At 32.2% G+C, this 15231-nt stretch overlaps 1 protein-coding gene across 1 annotated transcript in view; it reads left to right on the top strand.

Moving 5' to 3' along the window:
- The window catches only part of LOC133186291 (uncharacterized), a 40563-nt gene that overhangs the window by 13467 nt on the left and 11865 nt on the right, over window positions 1-15231 (top strand). Inside the window, exon 7 of the mRNA XM_061321513.1 lies at window positions 25-264. Coding sequence (XP_061177497.1) covers window positions 25-264 — 240 coding nt within the window. The remainder of the gene's footprint in view (window positions 1-24; window positions 265-15231) is intronic.

Genomic DNA, 15231 nt, shown 5'->3' with positions numbered 1-15231 from the left:
TTTATCACTCTCATTCTATAACAGTGATGGTCCCAATGGATGTTCTAAAAGGAAATACGAATAAAAGAAAGAAGTATTTAAAAAAATTGAAACAGAGAGGAGAGAGTGTAAGTTACAGAGGAAGATCACAGGACAGTGTACAACACGTGACGTGGCTCTGGAGATACGGGTACATGGCAAGACCTGACATCGTGAGATCCTGTATAGGCCTCCATCAACACTGGGATATTTACATCGTCGACAACAGAGCTTACAGAAAACCAAGTATGTGGGCGAATTATGATCTGGTAACTTCAAAGTCGTACGATACTATACTATACTATAGGAATTATATATTACAGATAGATTACAGGTTAACTATAGTGGTAAGATTATGTGGGAAATAATTTACAACAAAGCTTACAGAAAAACCAAGATTTTACAGTCAAACGCATTTAAAAAAAATTATACTTCGTAGTAAAATAATGCGAATTTAATACATTGTATATTCATGATAATGTGTTTGTACAAAGTGCTCATCACAATTAATAAATCCTTTCAGAGTAGAGACTCTACTATTAATGTGACAAAGAAAACAAATACATTTCTCCTCTATAGATAGTGTCCTAAAAAATATTCAACAAATGAAATTCGCAAGTTTGAGGGTGGTATATAGACTGTGCCTGTTAATAAATTTCCCCAGATATTACGGATTGGTGTATTCCCGTTCCGCAAACGTAATAATTAGGTATAGACCAGAAGGAGTGAGTTTTCTTGTAATAACGATTATATTCTGCCTTCTATCTTGATTTTCCCTTTTTTCACAAATGTATTATTAAAAAATGTACAGAAAATTAATGAATATTCATATCTCAAATCAGCCTTTTTTTTAGGTCTCCTGAGTCATTCATGTGTCCTATTGCTATCCGTTTTTATCGTTCGTTGGCCGTTAACTTTTGAACATTTTTAGCTTCTTCTCAGAAACCGTTGAACCAATTTCAATCACTTTTGGCGTATAGCATATATGGGTGAAGGGGAACAAATATTGTGTATTTAATAATCCCTATGCCCTCCTTCGGGGCCTGAGTGGTCGGTCTAAAACGATCAAAATTAATGCAATCTTTAAAAATCTTCCTCTTTACTCCAAGACATCAAGTGGTCAAGCTATTGGCATGATTGTAATAAGCATTAAGCTCTCTTCCAAAATTGTGAAATTCGTGGCCCCATTGTCAGGGGTTCTTGTGCAAGGGCGGCGCTATATAGATCATTAAATGAAATCATAGGCGCTTGGGTCAAGGATAATGTATATTTTCTATATAATGTATTGTCGAGGAAATTCGAACTATATTCGTAATATTTTTTTAAGGGCACAGTGGTAATTTTTAATTTTTGTCAATCTTTCTGCTTGATATACACTACACTGTCATAGAAATTTGATATTATGCACGTTTTAAGAGTTACATATCCCAACTGTATACTAAAAAGAAACAAGGCTTGCAACTGCATTCGCCCCTTTTCGTTCCCCCGACAGGAATTTTTCCTTTCAAAAGTTATATGCAACGCTTAACAGCTGAACTGAGAACCCTCTTCTCTCCAGATAATTCTTATATAATGATAAAAATCCTCCAATGACAACTTTTCATCCATTTTGAATTTTTTAATAATTATTTTCTTTCAAATTTCGCTCGTTTAATTCTCTTATCACTGAGGAATACTAACATCCAAAACCCAAAACGGGCGATCATAAAATTATTTGACAGTTCTTGAAAGAAGCAAGGGTTAGAGTATATACCAAATTGAAAATATCTAAAACTTCCTTTCTAATCACTGACTGTATTAGTTTCTTATTTGCATCCTTAATCAGAGGAGTTTATAGTTTTAATTTATGGGCGGAAGGGGGGGGGGGGGGGTCGAAGGTTATGTAAGTCCAAATCTTTTCAATTGTATTTTTAAGTGAATTACGATATCAATCTTTATATCAAGAATAAATTAAACATTGAGGCAATTGAATAAAATTTAGACTTAACATTGAAAAATAAAGTGCAAGCATTTTTTTCTTACACGGGCATGCAAATTGAAGAAAATAGCAATTCTGATGTGCGTATCAAAGGAATTTTCGACTAAGATGAAAATATGTTTTGGCAAAAAAAAAAAAAAAAAAAAAAAAAAAAAAAAACGTGAATCTTAAAAAAAACTTTAATTTTAGAAAACACTCTTTTCTCTATAATATTGGTTTAGCACGATGTAAGAAACAGCTGAAATTGTTGGTTTTAATCGTAAGTTCTTTTGTGAAACAGACCCTAAGTCAATAAACGCAAAGATGTCAAAAAGCAAATTGAAAAAAATCGTTTGTACACAACCTGGATAGAAGTTTCAGTCACGGTGAAATCTAACAAGAATGGAAATAAAAATGCATTGCTATATTAATATGTACCGTGAATTTTATATAACAAACAAGAAGTCTCGGTTTAGATGGTGGGGCAGCCAAAAAATGATTAACAAGCAAACAAAATAAAACATTTTGAAAACAAAACTGCGTGAAAAACTCTGACAAGCAAAAAATAAAAAAAATGGAAAGCTGTCTCAAGATTAAAAAAAATGCATTTCGTGAGAACGGTGTGGGTGCATTATCTCTCCTTGACAGTAAAAAAAAATAATAAGGATATACTCAGTAATAAATTTGGCAGCAAAATGTATCAGCGTGCGTGTGTGTAAGAGGGATGAGGAGGGGCGCTTATCCGGCGTTTCAATGAAATTTCTATACTAAGTTAGGGTATGGTGTATGGTGATAGTGATAAATGGGGAACAGTTTAGAACCTAATTCCTGAACTGTTAATGAATACTAGACTAGATATTCCGTTTATCCTGATCATACTATTTTTATTGCTTTTAGGCAACAAAGCTACATCCATCAGTTTATATATACTCTATGGATCCTCTAAATTGTTCCATAATACTCAGGTGACCGTTCTTGTTCTTTTTTCATTAACAGATTAAAGATGGAATAACTAAATGACTATTTTGATAATTTTATGATCAATATTCTAGTTTTTCTTCCCAAGCAAATAGTTCTAAGATGAGGAAACAGATAATATATAGAGAATATTACCTACTAAAATTCATATCATATGTCATATCAGCCTGAATGGCCCCATATCAGCGCGAGGGCCGAAGGACCGAGGGCTGATATGACATATGATATTGATTTCAGTATATAGTATTCTATTTATCATATATTTAAAATACTTAATATGCGAGTTCATATAAAATCATTGAAGAATGTTTCGTGCATGTTGATGACCTTTTTCTTTAAAATAAAATAAAGCAAATTTAAGCCCTTTGAAAACAAATTAAATCCACAGATGTTGGTAAAGAATTATTTTACATGTATATTTAAATAAAATCAAGTTAATTAACTTTTAAACTTTAAACAAACGTTACTTCCGGTTTGATATGGATTTTTGCCCGCCGGCCCGATACGTGATATGGATTTTCGGACCGGTCCTTGATATGGGGTATTGTGACATTACCCATATCGCACAGTGCAGAATCGGCGTATTTACTTCTAAGTATATGATAAAGTAAAATACACGTAATAAGATGTATGTATTAATTGCAAATGATTTTATTTCCAACTCTATACCTAGGTTCACCTTTCCGTTCATAAACTGAGACTATAGGAATTAGGAAATTATCTTACATAGACAAATTCTCATTTTAAACACGGTTTTTCCCCATATCTGAATTTCTAATGTACGTGTGCAAATCAGGCACAACCAACATTACCCCAGGGCTAAGGAAGAGTGAATTAACTGGCGAAATCAAAACAAAAGAAATCGAGTTCAAATTTAAGCAATAAAAATATGTGTAAATTTTATTTATTTTTATTGAATAATTTAAAGCCGTACGGTCTATCAGTAAATTGACAATAAACATATGTAATTATGAACACATGGAGAGTCTGCGGGTGTGGAACTCCCGGACACCAAGATTAACAGAATGAAGGTTTATATTCAAACACTCCATAATTAACATGCAAAATTTACTATTTTACCTAAAAAAGAAATGAAATCAAATTTCCAGAATCAGTACGCAACTATTTATTAGAGATAAAAGACATTGGGGGGGGGGGGGGATAAGCCAGCCATATGCCTACAGAAAGACCGATAAAAGATCGATTAATTTATTTCTAATAAATTCCACTCGTTCTTAAATTTAGGTAATATAACCATTTGCATACAAGATTTACAATACATGTACTTGAAAACAGTAACTGCGAAATTGATTATGATTTACAGATCAAGATGGCAACACACTCAATTTTCACAAAAACTGACATAAATTGGGTGCTATAACTGCATAATTTAAAAGAGTGGATCATCACTCCATTATGATAGTTTTCTTTTTCTTGAGAACAAATATGACAAAAAAGTTTCTTTTTTACACATGTAAAAATATGGTACGAAGACTCACTCTACAAAAGAGATTAAGTTTTCTTACTTTAATTTTCTCCGTGGTCTTAAAAAAAAAATCCAAGTCCAAATACGCTTGCTAAATACGGAGAACTGTTTGCTATTCAGATAATAAATAGCCATTTATATGTGACTGCGTGGTGTATTGGTCAGTGAGAAACTGTTTAAACGGACTTTGAGGAAAGTGTTTAAATCAAGATGTGATGTAATGATTTTTCGGGGGGGGGGGGGGATTAACCATCTTAACTCATACCCCATTGACAGGTACATTGTATACTAGAACTAAAAAAATCTCTAAACATTTTGTGAATTATCAGTACTTTCACAATACGGTTGCTTTCATTTTTTTGTTTTCTTTTTTTTTTCTTGGAGGGGGGGGGGGGGGGGGAATATCAAGCAAATACATGTCAGAATAGTTTTAAGTGTACCTACGTTCTTATCTTGCATATTTTTCCTCCCACAAAGAAATAATCAAATCATCACTTCCGCTGTCAACACTATAGTTTTTAGTATTTTACAAACTGAATTTAATGTTGCGATGTGGCAACGCACTTTAAAATAATTACGCACTTACATGTATAGTGCGTTAAAACTGAGGACAAAATCAAAACACTTTGAATTCTTTTTCAAAGTGCGTTACGAGTGTACATCAACATTTTTTTTTTACCATGGAGACACTTGACGCGCTTTGAAAAAATATTCATAAAACAAAAATTCTGGACTAGGCATCATTATTTTGTTAAATTTCTTCCGAAAACTGATAAAGTAACCCATCCTCTTCAAAAACAAGGAGAAGACAGGTAGAAAGACTCTTAACCAAATACTTTATATTTCCTATCCAAATATACAGTGAAACTTGTCTAATCCGGATGTTGTGTATTCCGAAATCTTGTCTAATACGATGCAAACTTCAAGTCCTTTCTAGTAATATCTTTTGTTTAAAATGTTGCATAATTCTGAATGTTGTCTAATCCGGCAAATGACTATATACGGTAATGACCAATATTTGCCCCAGAAATCAAACTTTGACGGAGAAATATATAATTATGTTCTAAAACGGGGGGATATCTGCAGACTTCAAAGCACTGAATATTTTCATAATCCATGACGCCATATATTAGATATAACGTCAGAAAAATGACGTAAATTCAAAATGTCCATGATTTATACAGATGAAAAAAGGTGTATATTACGTCAATATTTTGAGTAAAAGTCACTGAGCGCAGGTCTGCTCCGACTCAATATTTTGATATAATATGTAGAAGGATAATATCAATTATAGTAAATATTGTTCTGGAGCAGGTCTGCGCTGTATAAATTTTATAGTAAAAATTGAACAAATTTTGTCCATTTTTTCCTCTTTCTGAAAAACAACACAAAATCCGAATAGTTTGTGATGTCAAAGAAACAAAAATTTCTAATAACCTACCTTGAAACTATAATATTTTTTTGCTAATTTAGATTTCTCATACAATATATACAATTCAGCACATTTCAAGATATTTTCAAAATATGACTTTTGTTGGGGCAAAGATATGCAAATACCGCATATAGTTCTTTCTTTGGAACCAGTGGTGGCCGGATTAGAAAAATTTTACTGTATATGTATTTACATAACTGGTATGACATTGATATACTTTCTTTCAATCAATTTAATTGAACGTTTACTCATCTTACTATCAAATAGATGAGTCAGCCATTGTTTTTTAAATGTTTCATATATGTTCACAATAGATAGATTAGATAGTTATGATAGAAAGATAGATTAGAGAGAGAGAGAGAAAGAGAGAGGGATTTTCATGGAATGGAAAAATCATACTTGCTTCCTTTTCCCGAAGAAAACTGCTAGTATGCGTCCAGTCACATATTGACCCCTACATCGACCAAACTTATTAAAGAGTGGATAAAATAAAAACGAACTTGTGCTATTAAACAATCATTCTCCCATTATCTCTCAAAGACCCATTTCCTTTTTATAACATTTACCAGAACCTTTGGGAACAAGACAACCCCTAATAATCTTTAAAACGTCTATATCTCAGATCCTGACGTCATCACCGAAAAATTATCCAGCTAGGTTCAAATCATTTTTATCATACGTAAAATTTGCAAGAATATTGACCAAGCCGTTTTTTTAAAAGTGCGTCAATATGGTCGATATTAAAGCACTTTGAAAAAAAATTATCTTTCAAAGTACGTTAACTTGGTTACAAATTTAACCTTCTGAAAATCTTGTTCAAAGTTCGTAATCTTTCAAAGTGCGTTGTAACATAGCGGTCAGTATATATGGAAATATTTCCACTATAATTGTTTTCTACGGTGGCTGCTACAGGACATGGTATGAATTTTTTTTAATTAATTCGTGGCCACGAAATAAAATTTGTGGCCACTAAATTAAAATCGTGCCCACGAAATAAAATTTGTTCCCACGAAATTAAATTCGTTCTCACGAAATAGAACCAGTTCCCAGGAAATGAATTTAATTTTTTTGCTTAAAATTTAAGATTAATGACTGTACAACATTTTTATCTGGGGTTGAATAATACTAGTATTTTTCATCATTTTATTGGTCTAAAGATTTACATGCCATGGTAAACCATACCTTGTGCCTCACAAAACAATTTCTGATATTTCTTCAAAATATGTTGATTTAAAATGGCACACTCTCTGCAACTGAGTGTGCTTACTACACGCGAGTTTTTACTTTTATTTATGCAAACTAACTTTTCCCATCAGTAAATGCTAGAATTTAATGCAAGGTAGAATTTGTTATGGACGTTGCAGATCTGTAGTGAAACCAAGGTTTCTTAAAATCCATCTTAAATGTCGACCTCTGATGCTATATCCGTGTTTTCTTAGACTCTCTAAAATCTGATTGTATGTCATTCCAAGTGAAAAAAAAAGTAATTTATCAACACAAGCATCTTTAAATAGTTTAAATACACTAAACCAACCTCCTCGAAAAAGTATTACTAAATTACAATATAACTGCGCCACATACTAATGCAACTTACATTTCGTTAGAACGAATTTTTATTTCGTGGGAACGAATCTAAATTCGTGGGAACGAATTTTTATATCGTAGGGACGAATTTTTATTTCGACGGAACAAGTTTTTATTTCGTGGTCACGATTTTTTATTTCGTTCCCACGAATTTTATTTCGTTACAAAGAATTTTATTTTGTTACAACGAATTTTATTTCGTTACAAAGAATTTTATTTCGTTACAACGAATTTTATTTCGTTCTAACGAATTTTATTTCGCTCCAACGAATTTTATTTCTTTCCCATTACTTTTATATCGCGGCCTCGAATTAAAAAAAATCTCATACCAGCCTATACCATATCACAAAAGCCCTAAAGGGTCACGTCGATTTCTAAAAAAAAGTAAAAATTAAATTGAGATCTCGAATTACACAAACCGTTCCCACAGATTATCAATTCATTCCCTGAATTTATAATTCGAGATCTCGAATTACAGAATTTGTTTCCATAGATTACCAATTCGTTCTCTCGATTTTTCATTCGTAATCTCGAAATACACTATCCGTTCCCACTGATTATCATTTCGGTCCCTTGATTTAGACAATCCGTTTTCTCGGATTTCAGTTGTATATGCATGTATTACAGAGTGTAGAATCCATTCCCTGTATCAACTAATGCGTTCTATTTTGATTAAGCAACCGACCATTCCGTACTATTTTTAATCAAGTCAATGTAGATTTATTTTTAAAAAAAATAATTACACAGGACCAATGTTTACTTTTTTCAGGGCTTCCAATGATTTACTTGCACAAATATGAACACTAATATATGGACTGGAAAAATGTTTGTGCAATTTCTCAATTAGGACCGAAGTAAATTGTATGTCATGAAATGTAGAGTGTGTACTACTCCATATTTTATTCATTAAACACATATTGCCATATCTAAGATAGATAAATTAGTGCACTCAGCTGCCAGCAAATGATGCATGAAATTAAATAATGGGATGAAGGGATAACCCGTGAAAACAAATTATGTTCCTCGCGCGAACAATTAACATTCCAAGGGAATAAATTGTTTAAATCGAGAGAATGAATTACAATCCAATAGAACGTATTGTCTAATTCGAGGGAACGAATTGATAATCTGAGAGAACGAATTGGTAATTCGTTGTAACAGATTGTCAATCCGAAAGAACGGATTGTGTAATTCGAAATTTCGTTTTACTTTTACACCTTTTTGAGAATCCTCATGTCCCTTCACGGCTTTCGTACCATATACCTATACCAGCCACCGTAGTTTTCTCTGTGATAACTCTTTGAAAGTTAGGAGAATTGATTTCTTGATCATTCAACCGGAATAATTTTTTTTCCATATTTTATTTTTATTTCTTATTACAAACAAACATAGAAATATATATATATAACATATTTAGAACAAGTTACATTACAAACTTAAAATAATGTGACAATATTGACTTAATACAATTCAAAGCAATTGAAGCATGTATTCAAAAATATTTTAAGCAAAATCTTTAAAAAGTCTGTAGTCTACAAGAGAGTTCAAATTTTTCAGAATGGAAGCATAGAAAATTATTGAAGATTTAACATGTTTAAAAATGTTATTATAACTAGTTTCCTCCAAGGAATGTAGTCGACAGTACATCTTATATTTGTAAATTCTAAAGGCAACATAAGAGATAAGTGTATTGAGCGATACAATTTTTCTATTACGCTCAGAGCTAAATCCAATCATTATATGTTTCCATTTGATATCTACTTAATCTTTTCCATATTTCAATAACATTTTTACATTCAAAAATGATATGTTTTGAAGTTTCGTTCACATGGCATAATTTGCAATGGCTGTTCGTTTCTTTTTTCCATTTACTGAGATAGAAATTATTACAGAGAATATTGTTTAAAAGTTTATAGTTGAATTCTGTAAGTTGTCTTTCGGGTATGTCATATAATTTACATTGATATATTTTTTTTCCATTCTACAGGTTCAACACCGAACTCTTTGATTAAAACTGTTTGATAACACGGTTTACAAAATTTTTTGTGTACAAAATTTTCATAGAAAATGCTGCGTAGAAGAGAAAATAATTTCTGTAGCGTATGTTCACAAACTTACAATTTGAAAAATCACACTTTCGTAGTAAAGGTTTGAAAACAGAAGTAAGAATTTTAAATTTACACAAACAGTTTGACTTTTATACTTGTTTTTTATACACTTCGAAAAATCTAACAATGATTTGAAATTGCCATTATCGTCAAACAAATCTTTAACATGTAAAATCCCACTAGCTATCCAGTTTTTAAAACATAATGTATTTCCTCTATAAACAAAGTTACAATTGTTCCATATCGCCTGTTGAAGAACGTTATCGGAAGACATTTTGTTCAAAGAACAAGGCTTACATTCATTGAAGCAACATAACATTTGCTGAAAGAAAATAGGTAGTTTCTTTAGTTTCTCTATATTTCCTATCTTTCTATCGGAAAAACGTAACGCATAAGGAGCGTCAAAATTTAATTTTTTACAATAGCCACCATGTTGTACAAAATACCTTTTTTTCTTAACAACCTAGGTACCCAAGCCGCTTTTAAAGCTTTTAATTTACATTCAATATCAACAATTGAGAGGCCATCTTTTGAAAATCTACCTATTAGCGTGTTTCGTTTAATTCGTTCATTTTTATCCCAAATAAAGTTATAAATTAGACGTTGTATTTTTATGTAAGCAATATCAGGAAGACTAAGTAAGTATTGAAGCAACATACATGTATGTAAGTTTAGATATCGCAAGTGTCTTTACTATACATGATTTACCAAATAACGCTAGTTTTCTTCTTTTCCAGGATTCAAAAAGTTTTTCAATATCGTGATAAATTTTCATCCAGTTTTTAGTGTAACATTCTTCCTTGTCGTGTCCAATGAAGATTCCTAAGCATCTCACTGCTTTATTCGTGATTTTTATGCATTATACCTGTTTTATGTATGTTTACGCTTCATTGATATTTCGTCTTTTAAAGCTACAGTTAAGTCGTCCGCATGTTGGATGTTTTTAATTTCGCATTTATTGATTGTTCTGCCTTTTATATCATTATCACATTTTATCTCAATAGCAATTTTTTTTTTCAACCGGAATGTTAATTTCGCCAGGTGAAAGGTCAGGGGCTTATATGCATGTCAATCTCTTGCGGCTGTGTTTGTGTCTGACGTCAGTGGCCGGTGACTATTGAAATTAACAGGTTGGGGGGAAACGTAAATTCCGCTATATTAGTGGTATATCACTATTATAGTGAGATTCCGCTATATTTTCAGCTGTAGTTACTCTCGATTTCATCAAATAACATATTTGCTGATTAAAGCGCAAGTTATGATGGGTATAAAAATGGACAATAATTTGAATCCTTGCATGTTATGAATTTTATTTAATTTTCTGCCGATGCGTTTTATAATATGAACACACTTTTTAAAGCGGAAGTTACATTTTTAACATAGCAACCAGAGATTGAGGTAGTATTGAACAAAGACTGACTCTTAATATCTCTCACACATGTGCACAAATTAGTGCTTGTAATAACTTTGAACCCACTTTGGAATAGGTTTGTCGAATTTACAGAAGAAAAGGTGATTTTTGCCTGCATAGTTACTGGTACGGAGGCCCGTTATGACAAATGAAAAAAGCTCAGCAGAAGTTCACTTTAATAGAACCGATTTGTGTCGTCTAAATCGTAAGCAATATATGTCACTTTTATATGTAATCTTAGGTACATGTATAATGTTTCCTCTCTTGATGATGAAACCATGAAATAAAATAGCAGGAAAAGGGAAAAAGTTGTAAAAATTACCTGTAGATGTGACGTCTTATAAATTCTGCACGATTTATTGATTGTGTAAATTGCATAAAATTTTATATTTAACTACGTTATGCACTAAAAAGAGACAATGAAACCCTAATTACCAGAAGTAGATTATTCTGGTATAAATGAACGAAATACAAGGAGAAACAGATATATGAAGATAATGAAAAAGGCCATTTGAACAATAAAATTTTTCGCAGAGCGAAAAGGTAGGATCAGGTGCTATGGAGGAGTAGGCATCCCCTGTCTATCATGGATTTTGCGAAATTCATTTGTTAATGGTTATCATGAATTAGTGCATCGTTGTCTGCGCCACAGCCGCTAAAATATCAAGCCTGCTTTTTTAAGTACACATAAGCCATTATTTACACATTGAATTGTCTACGGTTTTTTCACGATCATGACAAGGAGCACACGGCGGATTTGACCGGTTGGTAGGGGGTGCTCACTCCTCCATGGCACCTGGTCCCACCTCTGATGTTATTTAGGGGTCCGTGTTTGCTCTGTTTAATTTTTTTGTTGTTGTTTCAATGGACTTTTGAGATTGATTACTGTTTGTTATCTTCATATTTCATACAGTAGTTTAAGCTTAAGCAAATTGGAAAAGAAATTGAATCGATTTACTTAATTTTCTGTCTTAGATTGTACGTATTCAAGGAGTAAAAAATTAAGTGAATTACATCATAATTTTTCTTAAAATCTATTTATTTATTTTCTGTACAAAATTAAGTGAAATATATCATTGCATTTTCGTCGATTTATTAAATGTATTTTCTGTCTTAAAGTGTATTGAATTGTAAAAAAAAAAAACCCACCTAAGTTGAGATGTAATTAACATAATTGTTATAAACACAAATGAACTTTCAACACAAGGCAAGATCAGGGAGGATAGATTATGCGATGTTTACGATACTCATCAAATTGAAAACGAATTTAATTTCATTCTTCAGTGCCATAGATATCTAAATTTAAGGAAAAAATACATAAATGAATATTATTACAAATCTCCAAGTACATTTAAATTACTTCATTTATTCGGTTCACATCGCATATGTACCCTAGTTGGCTTAGGGAAATTTATCCATCATGCTCTTATATTGCGTTACGATGATCTGTCAGGTTGACCCAATGTCTATTTGTTCAAGGTTAATTTTCAAATGTTTATATATAATACAACAGCATTGCTACATATATTGTAAAAAAATTAAATTGTTTTAAAGTATTCTTTCTTCTGCTTTATATTATAGCATATATTATAGTCTTCTATACAAGTGAATGGAACTGTGGGACTGAGGAACACTTGATCTGGGGTCTCACCCCCCCCCCCTTTTAGACTCTGTGAGAGTCTTACTTATTGTAAAATATGTGTAGATTATAAGTTATTTTTGTAACTGATGGGCTGTCTGTCCAAAGTTATATTCTGAATAAACTATATCATTTTTACAAGCGGAAATATGTGGACTTGTGATTTTTTTTTAAAAAAAAGTGGGAATAGGTGGAAGACACCCTTAAAACCGAGGCCCTTTGTTGTTCGTATTGTTAATTTTGTTCAACATTCTCAAAAAGAATGTCAAACAATGTGTTTGTAATTACCTGCAGAAATGACATGTTACATCATTGTTCACGATTTATTGCAATTAAACAATACAAATCGATTTCATCAGAATAAAGTGAACATGGAATGAGCTTTTTTTGTTTGTCACAACGGGCCTCCATACCCGTTACCATGCAGGCAAAAATCATCTTTTTTTCTGTAAATTCGACAAACCTATTCCAAAGTGGGTTCAAAGTTATTACAAGCACTAATTTGTGCACATGTGTGAGAGATATTAAGAGTCAGTCTATGTTCAATACTACCTCAATCTCTGGTTGCTATGTTAAAAATGTAACTTCCGCTTTAAAAAGTGTGTTCATATTATAAAACGCATCGGCAGAAAATTAAATAAAATTCATAACATGCAAGGATTCAAATTATTGTCCATTTTTATACCCATCATAACTTGCGCTTTAATCAGCAAATATGTTATTTGATGAAATCGAGAGTAACTACGGCTGAAAATATAGCGGAATCTCACTATAATAGTGATATACCACTATTATAGCGGAATTTACGTTTCCCCCCCATCCTGATTAACATGTGAGGCCTCGTGTATTTAAAATCTATCAGACAAGATTTTTTTATTCATATTTACGATATTATTTCAGATATAAATGTAAATATAAGGAATCACTTTCTTGTTTGTTGAGTATGCCGGGGCATCAACGATTGTTGGAGACGTGGGATAATGTGCATGACAGTTGAAGCCCGTTTTGCATAAATTATCCCCGTTTCCAACGTTTGTTACTGCCATTTCATACCCAATAAACTAGACAGTGATTTCTTAATTAAAACTTCCCTGCTAGTAAGCTAGCTTTTCTGGTATGTAATAGAGTCTACTCCGAATTCAGGCAAATTAAGCTGTGGAGAACATGTATAGCCCTAAGATTGGTGACCGCTTCACATTACAATATTATATATACAGTGTACGTATGGAGAGAATGAATGAAGGAAATTTTTTGAATCAGTGCATCTTGGACTCGCATCACTCAGTGAAGGTGGAAGGTCAAGTTCACACTGATGTGTGTTTACACTCTACACGTAGATCACTCTGGTAATGAACTAAATTATTGTTATAACTTTCAGATTTTTTTTTTTATAATAATTATTATTATTTTTGACTTCGAGTTTTTTAAAAATAATAATATTAACATTTTACTTTTTTTTTTCTGAATAAATAGTTGTGATATCAAAGGTAATATGCAAGCTCTGCAATCAAAACTCGATGCCTTTTCATGTATGTTGATGGAAGAATGCCATTTGATTTAAATTGTTACATGTATAATCAATAAGAGTTAAGAGTTTGTCATACAGGACAAAGTCAGTTACGTGTAAATACCGAATAGCCTACTATGTTTTTTTCGAGGTCATATTTTATCATTTTAAAAGTTGCAATGGTGTCACGTGATACATTTATTCAAAAACAGGCATTACGTACCTTGTAGAAAAAAAATAATTTGACATATTTATAACACTTTCGAATTCTATAAATAGTTGACGCAAAATTTCGTTCAAAAAATCCTTAGGAATTTAAAATTTCCCACAGGATATTTTTCTCTGTCAGTAGCTAGCAAACATTTCAAAAGCAGTAATATATTCCTATCGGAATTTCTCACTATAAACGAAATCTTATAGGAAATTAAGAAATCCTTAGAGAATTTTTTAAGGGACCTTTTCTCTCTCCTATAGGAGTTGACATTCTTACAGAAGATGAAATTCTCTCATTGGTTAATTAGATTAATTCCTGTTTGAAATCTGAAATATCCTGCGGAAATGATTGACTCTCTTGACGCAAGAGCATGCTATACGTATGTACAATTTCTAAAACGAGGTAAATTATTGACAAACAAGTTGATAAAACAAGAATGTCAGCATTCTCGTTTAAAGTCATCATTTCGTACGTTCTATGTCGATACAATAACCTTGTCAGCAAATACAATTTATCTTTGAGACAAATGCTGACTGACGTTTTTTCATACTAATTGTTAGGCCATTATTTACACACTGAATTGTCGACGGATTTTTCCGTTATTTCCCGATCATGACAAGGAGCACACAGCTGGTATGACCGGTCGGCAGGGGATGCTCACTCCTCCATGGCACCTGATCCCACCTCTGATGTTTAGGAGGTCCGTGTTTGCTCTGCTCCTTTTTTGTACTGTTAATGGACTTTTCAGCTTGAATACTTTTCGTTATCTCCATATATTTCTCTTAGGATTTTGATAATATCCCTCACAAATTTTAATTTCTCTGCAGGAACTTTTATCTCATGGGAAATTTCTTTTCAAAGTTGATTATCTCACCTGATAGGTAAGATTTACCTGTA

This window comes from Saccostrea echinata, unplaced genomic scaffold (assembly GCF_033153115.1).
Source record: "Saccostrea echinata isolate AGI-Se365-2 ecotype Australia unplaced genomic scaffold, CSIRO_AGI_Sech_v1 ptg000013l, whole genome shotgun sequence".
NCBI classification, from domain to species: domain Eukaryota; kingdom Metazoa; phylum Mollusca; class Bivalvia; order Ostreida; family Ostreidae; genus Saccostrea; species Saccostrea echinata.
Note: the sequence above shows the minus strand (reverse complement) of the source record. Positions and strands in the feature narration are given on the sequence as shown.